The 17693-nt window shown below is 38.5% G+C and overlaps 1 protein-coding gene across 1 annotated transcript in view; it reads right to left on the bottom strand.

Moving 5' to 3' along the window:
- Window positions 1-17693, bottom strand: part of USH2A (usherin) — a 385837-nt gene that overhangs the window by 83783 nt on the left and 284361 nt on the right. The window contains exons 48-50 of the mRNA XM_054170013.1: window positions 10987-11155; window positions 7462-7683; window positions 1007-1230 (exon numbers count right to left, since the gene is read on the bottom strand). Of these exons, the coding sequence (XP_054025988.1) occupies window positions 1007-1230; window positions 7462-7683; window positions 10987-11155 (615 nt within the window). The remainder of the gene's footprint in view (window positions 1-1006; window positions 1231-7461; window positions 7684-10986; window positions 11156-17693) is intronic.

Here is a 17693-nt window from a genome sequence, read left to right on the forward strand (position 1 = left end):
TGGGGTCTGTTTTTTCTTTAGTGATAAATTCCACAATATCTACCTAATTTCCATACTGTAGAATATCCCACCCTCTTTCTTTCTCTCTTACCCATTTTTTGTCCCTCTCTCTAAATATCAATAGAAATTTATATAAAAGAATATACACATATATAAACATGGTTTCCATCCTTTTATAATGTTCATTTTCTTACACAAAATTTGTAACAACAGATGACAATTTTTTACAGCTTATGAATAACACCAAGATGCTAATTCTTTGAGATTTCTATTGAATCCAATTGCAAGACTTTGCAGCTATTGAAAGCTTTGTCAAATTGTCTCATGCTGACACCCTTAGGTACTGGGCACTCTTAGGAAAAATGGAATTAGCCTATATTGTGCTTAATATTCAGTAAAACAGAATGACCATGAACATATAATTCATTAGGCATAAAAGGCACCAAAAATATAATACTCTTCTTGTTGCTGGAAGTTTTACAGGGACATACTCAAGCACTGCTGAAACTAATGCCAAAATTGCCACTGGTTTTCTATAGGATCAAGTTTAAGTCTATCAACAAAATACCTTTTTATTTTTTTTTTTTTAAAGGTTAGGCAATCTAACACTACCTGCTCAAATTAAAATGTAATAGCAATTTTCTACTTCAGAACTGGCCATTTCAATTTCAATTTTCATTTAAGAAACAGCATCAGGAACTGTGGTCGCAGAACGGAAGCTGGGTATACATGCCAGTCTTGTTAGTATGCCAGCTTTTAGCCACTGTACTAATCTGAAGTGCTGGGCAACACTTCACAGAGGCAGCTAATCATTATTAATTCCTTTAGAATTCATTGCAATAACATCAATCATGGTGAACTCATTCGGTATTAATATGGATGTAATGTGAAAATGAATAATGCACACAAGAGTTTTTATATTCCTATTTTAGAAAAATAGTTATGAACAGTGTATTTCTCTTTCCATCGTCAAATCAGAGCTACTGAGAGATTTTCTATCAATTACCTTCATCATCATTCCAGCTGAAATCTTGTCAGAGCAAACATATTTCAAAGGATTATATCCAACTCCATTACAGCATTCTTCGTTCTTTGGAATAAGCTCAGTCTCACAGCATTTTACTGGCACTTGGTCATTCTTCCTAACATGAGCTAGAAACTCACCACTGGAACCTGAGCAGCATATGGTATCTGACATATTCACATATTCCTGCCCACAACAGAACATCCCTGAAATGAATAAACAAAAAGAATATATCTGAATACAAAATGTAAGTAAATAAGTAAATAGATAAAGAAAGGAGAAAGCTCAGAATACACTCTAGCTTGGCATAAAACCATCAGCAGCCGGAATTATGTGGATGCAGCTCAAGTGAGATAAAATTCAAATGTGAGGTGACTGAAGTAAGTGTCCTGACTTCTAGACCTGCTCAAAACAATCAAGAATTAGAGCAATGTAAAAAGGTCACCTACAACCAACTTACACCATTGCTGAACTTCTGTAAGAACCTTTGCTATGAAATCCAATACCAAGGTATTGCACACAGTAGGTGGAAGGCTGACCATTAATGAATATTTCCTGTAGAATGTAGAAAGTGAGAAAGCTTCTTCCAGTCAGGTCTCATTCATTCTGCTCCCCTCCCCTCACATGGGCTTGCTTCCAATAGTGCATCTTGGCATTCCAGAACATTTCACAATATGTTTTATGTTTTAAAGTGGGGGTTCATAGTAGGTATGGTGAACTGAATGGATGACTTTCCAAATACCCACAGTGAAGCCCCAGTCACTTAATACAGACAATTATTCTTTAAGAAGTTAGGATCTAAATATAATTTGCAATTCCATAGTGGAGTTGATAAGCTGCCAAAATTAATTCCACTTTCATTTTAAAATAATGTTATTTTAAAATAAAAAGTTCATCATAACTAGTCTAATTTTCTATATAGTCACATGAATTATTCTTCAGCTGTGAAATAACAAGTGTTGAACTGCATACCATTTAAAGAAAAGGGGTTATTTTTTACCCTGAATCAAATGCTACAAACACCTTAGCAATGAAATAAATTTTATTACTAATTCAACTAGAAAGATATCATATGAAAAATCAGGCTATGATATACTTTTACTGCTACAAAATAGTCAGCATTTGACATAATTTCTGCAGTATATAGGCATTTCAAACATGCAAAAATGGTCACTTTTCTCAGTGCCATTTATTGCAGCAGAACTCTTTTAGGAAGTCATACATAATGAAAATTACTCTTTAAGGGTATGATCCTGCTAAAGCATTCAGAACATTTAATTCCAAGCCCTGAAATGACTAAAAACAGTGACATTACTTTCATACTTCAACTTTTTTTCAGGGCAAGTTCCATTCATAGCAATGAAACTGTGATCAATAGCTCTCAAAGAGGCAGATTTTTCCTCCTGTTCACACCCTTTTTCCAAACTGTCCTAGGATTCTACCAATTTTAAGTAGGGAATTAATGCAGAAAATGACTCAATTCAATACTAATAAGGAACTCAGACAGCCTCAAGGGACTTTTGACAGGCAAACTAGAATTTTGATAATGGACTGTTTTGCTGTTGAAACAAACAAGGATGTATTCTTTCACTGCAAACCTCATCTTTGTTTAACTGAATTAAATTTTTCAGCCAAGATTTCAGTCACATAACAAGAAGTGACTCCCTTTCTAGTTTCTTTGGTAAACCATTACTTCTTTAATTATTATCAACCTTGTTCCAGTGTGATAAATTGCTAATTACTTAATACCCTAATCAGCGTTCATTCTTTGCACAGATAAACTGTGACAGCGCCATTAATTTAAATAGTAATTTCACTTAATGGCCAGAACGGCACACCAGATTTTTATGCAGCATTTTCTGAAGACTGCATCCATCACTGCAATATTCTGACATAAAGATGTCTGACGTGCACTAACTCACTTAGGGAGAGCAGATGTTGCAGAGCAGAGTTTGGTAGTAATTCCCATAGTGCATCACTTCAGCATGAATGAGCTGCAAAGGCAGAAGTAGACAATCTTCTGAAACTGCATTGCATAGCCTCTGACCTTTGCTTAATTTATCATATGTAACACTTGACTCCTGAACCTTGACACCTGAAATGTACAATTTTAAATATGCTCCAAGAAAAACAAAATAGAACCATGTAATATTGATGGATTGATTTGCTTTCTAAAAATCACTTTATTCAATTGCTTAAGGATCCAGAAATTCCTATAAACCCTTGCTGAATTCAGCAAAATAACAAACCACAAACTGTTTGTTTGCAAATCTGCTAGCGTGTGTGTTTGTCATGCTTTATATATTTATGTTTCATAGGCACATAATGCATCACAGCAAAAAGAAATTCCATGGGCTGGAAAAGACAATTCCTACTAGCAGTGATTTCTGTCAACAATTATTTCATGTTCATCCTCAGCAACTGAAAAAATTTACAAACATAGCGGAGTGATGAATTACTAATTTAGTAAATCCTCAAAACCAATGCTTTCAAAAGGGAAAAATGAGTATTAAAAGGCTTAGCTTTTGGAGCCAGAATAGAGGATCAACAAAATACAGAGCCAGTGTACATTGCAAACTACTCCAAAAATCCTTGGCTTACATGTGGGTATTGCAAAACTACTGCAGATCAGGAACCAGAACAGTACAAAACATCATCTGTCATGATTTTGGGATTTCAGTATAGTGGCGTTTTCTAGCTTTTTTTTTCCTTTTTTTTTTTTTTAATGAAAAAAAGAGACAATCCAGGAGTGGTTTTAGCTGGCATTATCCAGAAATAGACAACTTTGGCTTGCAGCAGTGGGGCTCAGGATGTGTGTACACAACAGCACCACTGCCAGCCTTTGCCAGTAGATGTCTCTACGGTCACCCCCCTAAATAAGGCCAACGAGGGGCTAAAAATAAAACCTAAGAAAATCGATTATTTAAAAAGCAAAAACAAAAACAAAAAAAGGGTCAGTGTAGAATGGACAAAAAATCTGTTTTTGCAGGGTAGACTCTCTGAAAAAGGCATACAATGGCAAATGGAAAGGTACAATTCAAGCCCTTAAATATTCAATGCAAATCTGAATCTAGATACTGCAGAAACATTGTGCTTTCAAATGAGTCATGATTCATGCCGCAACAAAGATGTGCACAAGAGTTGCACTTTTAGTGATCGTGGTTTTCTTGCATATTTTTTTTTCCAAGGAACTAAAAGCCTCAAACAAAAGCTTTGAATTGTAATTATATTCTTAGCCATGGCATTCCTTGCTAAAGACTAGTGCTTCAAAAACTTTTCAACTTTTGCATAAATCTACCCTTGTTACCTCTTCCCTTCTAGACAATGAAATCCATTTCCCACTAGTCATATGCTTGCAAAATTCTACTAAGCCATTGGCCAGTAAGTAAATTATGTTTTCACGTGAGAGCATTTTTCCATTAGAATCATTATAATAATAGGGACAGGGAGGCAGGTAGATTTTTGTGCCTGGCTTGTGCATTTTCACGATGTATTTTGCAAGGCTGAATTACTCTAAGAAATTAAACAAAAATCTATTGATCATGGTGTATATGACATGATAAGAAATCACAATCTATTCTATGCTTAATTACAAAATAAAATGATCTTTTTTCATCTATGCTGCTAATTCATCTTTCAAACCTGCATTTGTGTTCAGCTGTGTGCTGGCTCACAGAAATCCTTTGAATGATGAAAAAACCTCTGCTTTCCTTTTTAATAGCCAAAAAATTGTCATCTGACCCATTCTCAAGAAAAATGGTGTAAATTATAGGCTAAACACATTTTAAAGAGAGAGAGGTATAAAGGTTTTTTTTAAAAAATATATATTTTTAAGGAAAAAAACAGTTAAGAATACATATACACTGAAATGAAGAACATAACTTCCATCCCAAGATACCTGTATTACACTCCTACACAACTCATCTGCCCAGAGAGAGCACTAAAAACATAAACGCTACCCCAGCAGTTCTGTTCCAACAGCATCTGTTAATTCACTCCATTTATAAAATACATATTGACAAAGACAACTGAACTGGGACCAGGGAGATTTGATTTGGTGTGAGAAAGTCAATTCAATGTGATTTTGTTAAAGGGCTCCTGCAGGCAAATAAAAGAGTTTAAGTAATAAAGTACATAAAGAGATATTTTATGAGCCAGCCCCGTGTTGTGGCAGCCACACAAAGCATGGCTATGCAAGAGGGCCTTGTTCAAGGCTGATACGGTGAGCCCTGTGTAGCCACTGTAGTTCAGGCACAATTAGGGATCACAATGAGGGGGAGCTAAAATCATGCAAGCAGTGCTGATCATAGCATACACTTTATGAGTCACCACTGGAAGGGAAGGACATCATAGAAACTGCAGAAAACATTACAATGGCTCTTATAGTTGCCCCTTCCTGAGAGTCAGCACAGAATTAGGGTACTTCTAATGTCACAGCTGCTGAAGGATTCAGTGAATGAAAAAAAAAAGGAAAGGAAAAGAAAAGAAAAGAAAAGAAAAGAAAAGGGAAAAGAAAAGGGAAAAGAGAAAAGGGAAAAGGGAAAAGGGGGAAGGGAAAAGGGGGAAGGGAAAAGGGGGAAGGGAAAAGGGGGAAGGGAAAAGGGGGAAGGGAAAAGGGGGAAGGGAAAAGGGGGAAGGGAAAAGGGGGAAGGGAAAAGGGGGAAGGGAAAAGGGGGAAGGGAAAAGGGGGAAGGGAAAAGGGGGAAGGGAAAAGGGGGAAGGGAAAAGGGGGAAGGGAAAAGGGGGAAGGGAAAAGGGGGAAGGGAAAAGGGGGAAGGGAAGGGAAGGGAAGGGAAGGGAAGGGAAGGGAAGGGAAGGGAAGGGAAGGGAAGGGAAGGGAAGGGAAGGGAAGGGAAGGGAAGGGAAGGGAAGGGAAGGGAAGGGAAGGGAAGGGAAGGGAAGGGAAGGGAAGGGAAGGGAAGGGAAGGGAAGGGAAGGGAAGGGAAGGGAAGGGAAGGGAAGGGAAGGGAAGGGAAGGGAAGGGAAGGGAAGGGAAGGGAAGGGAAGGGAAGGGAAGGGAAGGGAAGGGAAGGGAAGGGAAGGGAAGGGAAGGGAAGGGAAGGGAAGGGAAGAAAAAAAGGAACTGAAGATAGAGCTTGTCTTATGGAAAAGGAGGAGTTCAATCTTTAGATCTGGATTCTTAGTTATATATTAAGATCCTTAGTTATACAACTAGAGGCTCAAACTGGCATGTGTATGGTGAAAGCATTGCATCACTCGTCTTTGTATGCCAAGCAGAATTAAGAACTAAGCCTTCATTATTTCTGTGTCTTGAATTTGGGCTCCCTTTTGAGACTGCAATTGTTTCTGAAGTCTTTTTGTCAAGCTTAGAAATCCTGAGGCTGGTGGTATATAATTTGTCTAATAACTGTGGAAAGAAAAGACAGATGAAAACACCTGAAGAGGGTTTGTAATAATACCTCCAATCTCTGTCACTAGCTAGTCACAGAGTACTTATGAGGAAGTAGGGTTCAGGTTGTACCTGTGAGTGATGGAGTAATTTCGTACGGTGTGCAGGAGATTAATGGGATACATCAAATGATCAAGTGACTGGTGCTACGGATTAAGTTTTGTTGATTTTAAACTGCAGCAGGTTTATCCCTGTGTAATAACATGTGAAACCTTATTCTGGCTCCCTTAGAATACATAGAATAGAATACATAGAATAAACCAGGTTGGAAGAGACCTTCAAGATCATCGCGTCCAACCCATCAAGCAATCCAACACCACCCAAACAACTAACCCACAGCACCAAGCACCCCATCAAGTCTTCTCCTGAAAACCTCTAGTGATGGCGACTCCACCACCTCCCCAGGCAGCCCATTCCAATGGGCAATCACTCTTTCTGTCTAGAACTTTTTCCTAACATCTAGCCTGAACCTCCCCTGGTGCAGCCTGAGACTGTGTCCTCTTGTTCTGGTACTGGCTGCCTGGGAGAAGAAACCAACATCCGTCTGTCTACAACCTCCCTTCAGGTAGTTGTAGAGAGTAATAAGGTCAAAGGTGTAGATGCACAAGCGATGGACATAGACCCTTAAGCAGAGAGCATCGTAATTTTTGCTTTCTAGGTGAGCAACCCCATACTTCCAAAGCAGACAGAAAATCCCTACACTAAGATACATGACAGCACAAGGCAGACAAGTCTAACCACTGCTCTACTCATTGACACTGGCCTATTTCCTGACTGGCATAATGAAAGATCATGCACTCCTTTTGAATTTTCTGATGTCTCCAGCCCTCACAGCTTAAACAAAGGCAAAGAAGGTTTACTGAAAACTCACCATTTTGCGGTTTATCAGGACAGCTAAGCAAAGCACAGCATTATTTTAACAAACAAGCATGCACACCTTAAATCTGAGTGTGTCACTGCTGAATGGTTAGTGACATGAGAGATTTAGAAAGATAAAGACCTCTTTTTCTTGAAATTTATCACTCACCTGTGTGAGCTCTGTGTGCAGTGCCTTCTTCTTCATCACCACAACAGACCAAGTCTTTGCTTACGACTTCTCCACCGCAGCACTGGTGATTGAAACTGTCATGAAGAGATCCCCCGCAGCAGATTTGATCTCCTGATGTGGAGTAAGGCATTCCCTGGCAGCAAGAGTCACCAATTCCAACTGAAACTCTGTTTTCTTCTTCATTAGGGCAACATACTTCTCCTGTCAATGTAAGAATACAAATAAAAAATTTGTGTATATGTAGCTCTTGAACAAGCCCTATGAGGAGAGGCTGAGGGAGCTGGGGTTGTTCACCCTGGAGAAGAGGAGGCTCAGGAGAGACCTTATTGCACTCTACAACTACCTGAAGGGAGGTTGTAGCCAGGTGGCTTCTCCCAGGGAACCAGCACCAGAACAAGAGGACACAGTCTCAAGCTGTACCAGGGGAGGTTTAGGCTGGAGGTGAGAAGAAAGTTCTTCCCAGAAAGAGTAATTTGCCATTGAAATGCGCTGCCCAGGGAGGCGGTGGAATCACCATCCCTGGAGGTGTTCAAAAAAGGATTGGACATGGCACTTGAAGCCATGGTTTAGTTAGTCATGAGGTGTTGGGTGATAGGTTGGACTTGATCTCTGAGGTCTTTTCCAACCTTTTTGATTCTATGATTCTATGATTCTATGAGAGGCTTTCATCTGATAGCAACAAGGTTCATACACCTCAGGTAAAAAGCATTCCACCTGAAAGCATGGAATAATGTAATAATAATTAAAGAAACCTGCATTCCTGAACTGGGGGCCAAAACTTTGTAATATATCAAAATGTGAGCATGACAAACTGAGGAAAGCAACAAAAATTTGATAGTTATAGAACTGAAAACGTTTAAGTAGAAGCAGCTGCATGGTCGAGTTTGCTTGACAAACATTCGGCCTTCTAATTCTCACTAAAAAAAAATAAAAATCATTCCATGTCTCTAAAATACTTCCACACTTGTTTTGAAGGACTAATTCACATTGCTTAGAGAGTTTTCCATTGTCACTTAGGACCTCATCTACCAAAGGATTTAAGGATAAAATTAACTTTAAAAATTAAATACCACTACCACAATCAGCAGACTTGGCGGCTACTTAAGAAAAAGCATCAGCTTTCGCAGGAAAAGGCCTTAGGATAAGACTGCCAATGAGACTGACATTGTAATGGTGAGCTGGGACAATGAACTGTGTGCTATGAATGGAGTAGATACTGATATAAAGGATACAAAAATTATGATAAATTGCAATGACTTTCCTTCACTAGTGCCTGCACCTGATCTGAGCCACTGTTCTAGAAGTTATATTTTTGTATTATCATTTTGTGTTGCAATGTTTTCTGTGGCTCAAATGTTGTTTGGAAGGAGCAGGGGGTCTATTCTGCCACTGAAGATTGGTGATAGAGTGTCAAGTATTTGGATTCCTGGCTGTTAATAAAAGAAATGTGGTTTTGATTTTTAAAACTATTTTGTTTCTCATTTAGAGTAGTATCTCAAGCCCTTTTATTCTGAAAGGTTGGGAATTACAGAGAGAGAGAGCTCTAAACCAAATGCAGTCTTTGTCAGAAATAAACACATGATGTGATTGTAAGAGATGAGGGAATATGACAGTTTTTCTCCCTCACATTCTTTGTCAAAGAGGTGCCCGGGTGGTAGTAGCATTATTTGTTCTAGTGTGCTGTAAGAATTTTTCCTCCCATCTTAGTTCTGGAACTAATGTTTGCACTTTGTGCACCACTGTTTCAGAAACTCAGATCCCTGTCTTCCTAATTTGTAATCTTCATGCCTTCAGCCCAGTGTGCTTCAGTACATCTAGAGCTATCAAGCTGGCCAAACAACATCTGGGAAATATGTATGCTTAGAGAGTTTCCTGTATAAATAACTTTATCAAATAAAGTCAATAATAAACAAAAAAAAAGATGAGAACACATTTTTAGAGTATAATAGATATAATCTGTTTAGATACTTCATCATATTTTTGCTGCATTCCCCAGAATCTAATTTAGTTGCTACACAGAGAAAGTATTGAAACACAGAATGTAGCTTACATCTATTGGAAATAAAACTAGACATAAGACACAAAGGATCAGTAACCTTCTCATTAACCTCTCAAAATGGGATCCATTCCAAGCTAGGCTTGAAAATACACTCTCTCTGAAAACTACCATGCAGTCTTACCAGTTAATTGTTATCCTTATCAAAGAATGACCCACATTAACATTTAGCTTGAGGTTATTAGCATATTTATAAAAATAAAAAAGAAAAAAGTGACCAACATTGTTCATGTTGCTGCCCTTTAGAATATGGAAAAAGAGAATGCAGCAAGTATACTTAGAAAATAATAATTGTTTAAAATCTTGTTCATACATTCACGTTTCATGCTTGTGGACTGCTGACTGAACAAGAACTACTTTCAGACATAAGACATTTTGTTTCACTGTGCTTTTCTTGATGTAAACAACATTAAGCTAGTTAAGACAGACCACTGGTTGGGGACAGAGGTCACAGTATAATCTCTCCATTTCAGTACACTGAGATTAATGAGGCCAGCAAAATACTTTTCTCTGGTTCTTCCATGTGATAGCACTTTTCTGATGACATCATGGAAGGCATTCTAATATTGTGATATATGAATTACTTTTCAAAGGATCAGAACTTGAGATGTGCTGAATGTGTTGGCAGAAATTCAAACATTTTTGAGTCTAGGGAATGTGTGCCAGCTCATGAGTAATGGAAGCATTTTAGCTCCTGACCTGACAATTGCCTACAAAGAGATATATGCTCTGAACACTGCCCCCTGAAAGGGTTCTCCTGCCCCTTTCCCTCCCCTCTCCCTGTCAAAAACCCACCAACAAACTGAAAAACCAAACTGGACAATAGCAGAGAAGCACAGTTTTGGCAAACTTCCCAAACAGTTCTGATAATAAGAGTACGATGAGCATTAAGAAAAGGATAAATTCCCGTCAAGGGTAAGAATACATGTGGGATGTGTACTTCGCTCTGCAAAACTGGTAGAAACAAAGAGTAAACAATGCAAAGAAAACTATAGCAACAACAACAAGGTATAAGTGACGTAATCCATAATATCAACCCCAAACGCTAACACAAAAGAAATGGCTAGGAAAATCACACGGGGTCAAGTCAAGCAGAGAACTAAACCGCACCACTAAATTGCCTGATGGTGTTCCTATTAAGCAGAACTGCCCTCCCCATTAGGCAGCACTTACTGCAATTAAGTATAGTTTGGCATAAATTAGTTCCCTGGGAAATGACCCAATCATCAGGTTTCATCAATTAAGCTTTTCATGTATAAACAGTGTCCTATGTTTAGAAGACAGTCAGTGCAATTTTCTTTGCTTATCCCACTGAGCACAAGTCTTGAGGACATCTACAAGTCTTGATAAATGCTACATTTATTGCTATATTTTTGTTCTCCTTGGTTTACCAGATATATCAACTTTGGTTTGTTTCTTTCAAGCATTGGAAAGGAGTTGTCTCTTACCTACTAATACCCTAGTGTAATAACCACCACAGCACTGATGTTTTGGTTGCACAGCATGTATCTGACCACCACAGCAAACCCCTGGTGAATTAAGAATAAATGGAATGTACTTGTCCTCGCAGCATTGGAAGTCAGGTTTATTGTCGTGCAGAATCCCATTACAACATACCTAAAAGTAAAAAAAAACCAAAACAACAAACAAATTCAGTAAGGCAATATCTGTTAAACAGAACATAGCCTGTTCTCTAGCAAAACAACATGTATGTATTGTGGACACTATGATGACTGCCGTGAAATCAAATGCAGCTTTGCTAAAATCCAGTGTCTTCCAGCATTATCAGGCTTCAATAAACTACTGTGTATCTGACAGAATGCTGCTATTTTGTGGCCTTTGACCATATTGCACCTTAATAAAATAGTCCATTAATACGAATCTTCTTCACATGCCTTGCAGGCTATCACAATATGTAGATACAATCTACCATCACCTTACCCTTTTCTTTTCTCCCGAATTCTTATTTATTTATTTATTCATTTATGATGAAATATGTAATCTGAAAGCCTTGCAACTGAAAAACAGTGTTTCCCAACATGAGCTCTTGGGTTTTCTTTCACATAAAAATAAGTGGAATTTCCTTTTTATAGCACATGATCACTTATTTATGACCACAGCTCTTCAGACAATGTGATCTCAAGAGAATAGTATTTATATAAGGATTATATCTCTTTTTTTTTTCCAAAATAAAATTTACATGGAAATGAATTTTGTAAAGGCCTTTTAACTGCAGACTTCTTTCTAGGTGATGTCGAGAAAATTCTACGCTTGAACAATCAAATAATTATTTGTATACTTAGTCCTGTGTCACTGGAGTGGCACACTGTATGCAAATCAAATCATACAGAACAGTCAGAAGAATCATAAAATTTATAAACTCAGAACCAACAGACAGCACAACTTTTATTAGCCAGAAGGATGCCTCTTACAGACAGTCAGAAAATGCAGCTGGTGGTACAGCAAAGACGTTAGCACAAAGTTTTTCCTTTGTTTTCTTTTGACATGGAGAACTTCTGCCCCTGACTTTAACCATGTTCTAATCAGGTTATCTTAGCTGCACGGAAAGCAACTGTTCCTATAGAATGGTCTTTTATTTACTAACTGACAAAACAGTTTCAAAACTGTATATTGCTAGGCTCAGGACAGTTAATTTGCATCACATTTATAATACACAAATATATACATACAGAAAACAATATTATTATTTTTCTCAAGTCATAATTTCTTCCTCCCACTGAAAGATGATTCTTCCTTTCACTCACCTTTGAATGGCCTTTAGTCAATTCCCCTTGGGAGCACTAGGTTAGATACTGATGTTAAAATCTATAATGCATAAATGGTATGTAACTAAAAATTAACATGAGATAGGGCAGAAGGTGTTCTTGTTTCCTCATTATATTTTGAGGTTTTATAATCTTATATGCTTCCTGCTTTTCTAGCACACTTTCTTATTCAGCATCTATTTTAGACTATCAACACAGCTGAATTTTGTCATTACCTGTTCAGGAATTTTGAGTCTCTGTAGGTCCAGTTATATTATTTTGCTGTCCACCTTGTCACTAGTAATATAATCAGATCTATGAATTTAATTAACCTACTGTTCGTTCTTCCAGATCATTAGTTAAGATGTCAAATAAAGCTCTGCTTTGCACCTCTTCTCTGCTTCCTATCTTTTGGATATTTTTTTATGACTGGCACACAGTCCAGGCTGGTTTTGCTCATTTGCAATTAGCTCCAAAGCAACCTTAAAGAATACCTGGTTTCTGTATTTCCAGGAAAAATATCAGATCAAGTACTATCATGCCACTGTCCTCAGAATAGGTGGCATTTAGCAACTATTATTGACACTTAAAAAATGACCTCTTTCTTAACCTGTTTACTGCATCCTGAGCATGAGACAGCAAAGCCAGTGAATGCTTTGCCTGCTTGCATCAATAGATGCCAAATACACGTTCTTCATGTTCTTGGTGCTGGTTTGTGTGGGCCTTGGGGTTGTGTCTCCCTCTGTGATCTGTTCAGCCCAATTTCTCTGCTTTTCATGGGTTTCATTTATTCCTGTACTGTTTCCATCTTTTCATTGATGCACACCACTCAAATTTCACTTCAACAGAGTCTTTGTGTCTTTCAGATAAACTTGCACATCCTTGGCACTACCCAGGCTCAAATACTTGAGCAGCCATTTCATCTCCCATGCAGTGTTTCCAGTTTTAAGAAATGCCCCTTCTCTTGTGAATCCTCATCAGAAACAGCTGCTCTGTGTATTTCACACAGATAGTAGGAGGGCCATTTTAGTTCTAACTAAAGCATTCTGGTTAGATTATTTGTGAGATTTCATTATTAATGTTTTCTGTTCTTTTCCTCCTGAATTACCTCCAAAGAATGCCCAGATGAACATTCACATATGTTACAGTAGTTTCAGCAGCTACTTTTCTGTTAAAAATGATTTAAGTTCTTCAGAATTTCTCAAAACTCAAAACAAAGTTTCCAAAAAGGGGGCCAGTCAGCTCTAAAACACATTCAGGCTCTCACCTGGCATTATTGATTGATATAGTTGGGGCTATTATTATGTAGCTCCATAACACCCTCTTCAGTCAGCTGTAAATTGTTAAAATAACACTTTTTTGGCAGTCCTCTGAAGATAGTTAGCTTCTATTTGCATTGGTATTCAGCCCAAGGATTCTGCATTATCAATCCATAAAATAAATGCATTCAAGTAATGCTAAAATTATGTCATAGACAAAGAAGAAAAGTAAATGGATTGAAAGTTATAGTGGCAAAAGGTTATTATTATCTCATCCTCTTAGATCTAAAAGTGACAGTCCCAACTGGATGGTGTTACTATGTACACGAAGGTAGAAGCCTCGTAGCGATCAGATACGGTGACACCAACATTTCAGGCAGGTCAGAGATCTCACCCTCAAACAGTGGGCTGAATGCTTAACATATGCTTGCTAACTAGATCTTTGGCGATGACAGAAGATGTTCATCTTAGATAACATGGGAGCCCTTAAAAATATTGGTAAACTGAGTTACTCACAAATCAGTCCTGTAACTATCCTCCAATCCGAACCCACAGAGGGAGTGTAACCCAGAAGCATGGGGACACGGGGCTGGGCACAGAATAAGGCTTATTACAATACCTGAGAAAGGCCCAGTCAGCCATGACACCAGGACTGAGTAACTAGATATCAAATCTGGCAGGCAGGATTACACAATATTTTAACAATTTAGAAAAATACCCCAAACTTATCTATGCAACTCACTTTTAATTAAAATTGTGTCATCCCTGATCCCTCTGCTTGCTGAAGACTTTGCTAAAGGATATTATCTGGCCTTATGGACACATGCCAGTTGAGCTAGGACTGATTTACTCAAATAAACAGATGTGCTAGGCAGCCATGTTTATCCTTCTTGTCAAACGCTTGCTGCCAGAGCCACTTTGTGAAATGGCAATTCACAAAACACTCTGAGGAATTCCTATTAGCTACAAGAGTTCATTAAAAATTTCCGCCTGCAGAGCAAACACCAGAGTAATGATTGACTCATCATGTTCTCATGTGAGAGGGAATATTTTAAATTAGCAAGGCTTGTTCTTTTTTACTTAAATTATCTCTGAATCTATGTAGACCCCCCTTTTTTGCTAAGTATACTTACTCATCCATTTCTTTTCCCAAACTGCTGTTCTCTTTTGGCAATTGGTTACAGCCTTTGAACTAAAATCCATGAGCAGAAATCATTGTTGTTTTCTTATAGATCACTATGTATTATCTTGCTAAAATTATTTCATTTCCTGTCTTTCAGGAGTGTTACAGCACACATTATATGTGAAGCATCATGAAGGACAACGAGGTTGGTGAGAGGTCCCAAGCACAAGCCCTGTGAGGAGAGGCTGAGGGAGCTGGGATTGTTTAGCCTGGAGAAGAGGAGGCTTATTGCTCTCTACAACTACCTGAAGGGAGGTTGTAGCCAGGTGGGGGTTGGTCTCTTCTCCCAGGCACCCAGCACCAGAACAAGAGGACACAGTCTCAAGCTGCACCAGGGAAAGTTTAGGCTCGAGGTGAGGAGAAAGTTCTTCCCAGAAAGAGTAATTGGCCATTGGAATGTGCTGCCCAAGGAGGTGGTGGAGTCACCACCCCTGGAGGTGTTCAAAAAAGAACTGGATGTGGCACTTGAAGCCATGGTTTAGTTAGTGATGAGGTGTTGGGTGCTACGTTGGACTTGATGATCTCTGAGGTCTTTTCCAACCTTGTTGATTTTATGATTCTTTTTGTTCTCTAAGCCTGAAAGAACTTGAGAAGAATTTGAACACCACCACTAGCATTAATAGTAAAATTTACATAAATAACAATGGAACATCCTTCTTCAGTGTTGGTTTTCATTCCTCAGATTTGTACTTTTGAGGCTATCTAGCAAGGCACCATTTTGTTTCTCCTGTCCTTATAGAAAAGAGTCCTGCTGAGGGATTTTAACAAATGGCACATGTTAATTACTATGAGTAAAGGGGTAAGCCTGTACTTAGTAGCAATGTCAGAGTTATATTTGATTAGTTCGTTAACTGCAGATTTATACAGCTTTTTGCCACTGAAAATAAGAAATGCTGAAGATGTACTAACACCTTCAGTCAGGACACTTTTAACTGTTGGTGTTCATATTCATGATCCATTTTGTACTGAAATATTTAGCCCTTATGCCACTATTTTAATTACTTTTTGCCTATACCTGTCTCATTATTTTCAGTGATCACCTCAGGATGCACAACAGAAGGACAGTTCAGTAGCTGCATGGATAATACAGGATACCTTCCCCGTTGCTTCTGAGATTATGCTCCCTGGCATGTGAAGCTAGGGCATATTCCCTTGTGAACTGAAGTACATCTGTATAGGTCTTGTGATAGGTACTCTGTAAGTGATATCTATTCTGAGATTTCAACTATGGATAGAACTATGGATCATACTTTATTGAAAACAGGTAGGAAAAGACTGTCAATTTTGGAAGCACAGGTCTGTTACTGTAAAAGGTACACAGGATACAGAGACACACCTGGCAGGTGACAACATTCATTATGAGAGTGTATTACCAGCTTTTCTGCAAAACTACACAAACTACACACAAAACCCCATCCCTTTCTAAATGTGTTCTGCACTCAAGAATTATAAATCCGTTTGAGTCTAACACCAGGGTAAGGATACCAGGCATAGCTCTGTGTTAGCTTTAGTTAAAATGAGAATGATTTCTAACATTGAAGCATAAAAGTGGATAACAACTGTAAACAACAAGTAGGAATCTGATGCAAAGATTATTTAGGATAGCAGGAATCTTGTTTGCTCTTGGCTTAGTAACAGGCCTATATGAGCCCATGAATGTGCATGTACATGTGTCATTTGCTCTTTTAGAGAGTCCCAAGACAGCTCTGAGCAAGTTGGTTTATTTACAAAGCACAGCGCTATGCAGAAATGCTAACCTGGATTCCAAGTGAAGCATACTAGTGTAACACCACAGCCAGGCTACTCAGCACTGCCTTTCTGATAGAGCTGTGCCACTTAGCTTGACCCAAAGCCAATGTCAGCTGAAGAGTGCTCTGCTTCCACTCTGCTGCACAGTGAAAATACACAGTTGTGTTTCTACTGCTGATGGAGGGGATTATGTTTTGGTGAAGAAGAAATTATAACAAATCCACTGCAGTGTCTAACAACAGCAAGACGATGATGCCAAATGTAGCCCATAAAGGAAATATTAATAAATAACCCAAGACTTATCTCCAAATTGGTTTAGTAGAAAAGGCCTACTATTTCTTTTACTTTATACTCCTGAATTAAAAGAAATTGTCTTGTACAAGAGGTGCAACAAATGACCCAGGCAAAAGAGAGACCTCCACAACCTGTTTGTCTGTCAGAGCTATGTATATACAATCTGTCTGCTTCTCACAGAATCACAAAATCTTAGGGGCTGGAAGGAACCTCAAAAGATCACCTTGCAGAGCAGGTTCACCTATACCAGATCACACAGGAATGCATCTTTTGCAGAGCAGTTTAACACCTGATGAACAAAAAACTTGCTTATTCTGCATCTGAGCATTACTTAAGCTGCTCAGTATTTAATTCTCAGTGGCATCTCTTTGCATTTGGCTGTACAATAAAAGTATGGTAAATAGCAGCTGGCACTGTGGACAAGAGGCTTTCTTTTCAGAACAAGTGTACACTGGTCAATGTTGCTTTTCTTTGCTTCTGACCAGCAGAATGTCAAACCTAAGGACCACATATACTAGTATAAATGCTTCAGCATTATGACTGGCACAGATTGACAGAGGGTTGGCATGTAAGGTCTTATGTTGTCCCCGTCACAGACTTTAGTTTAAGAGGAACGCGGGTGTGCCAGGAGCTCTGTAGATGTCTCTTGCAGACATTTGGGATGACTAGCGTGGCTGCATATAGCAAACCAGGCAAAGCATTGGGCTGGGAATTTTAATCAATTCACCCACAAAAATTGCTCCCATGTCATTTTATGTATGAGTGCTTCAGTTTCCTGTGGATCTTGCAGCCGTTTATTATATAGCCATTACTTAACAAATAGCATTCACTCCTAACCACAGCCTTTGAGAATACAGAGAGACCATTATAAGAAATTAATGCAAAATTAATTTGAAAAATTTGAA

The sequence above is a fragment of the Dryobates pubescens genome, chromosome 2 (genome assembly GCF_014839835.1).
Source record: "Dryobates pubescens isolate bDryPub1 chromosome 2, bDryPub1.pri, whole genome shotgun sequence".
Classification (NCBI taxonomy): Eukaryota; Metazoa; Chordata; class Aves; order Piciformes; family Picidae; genus Dryobates; species Dryobates pubescens.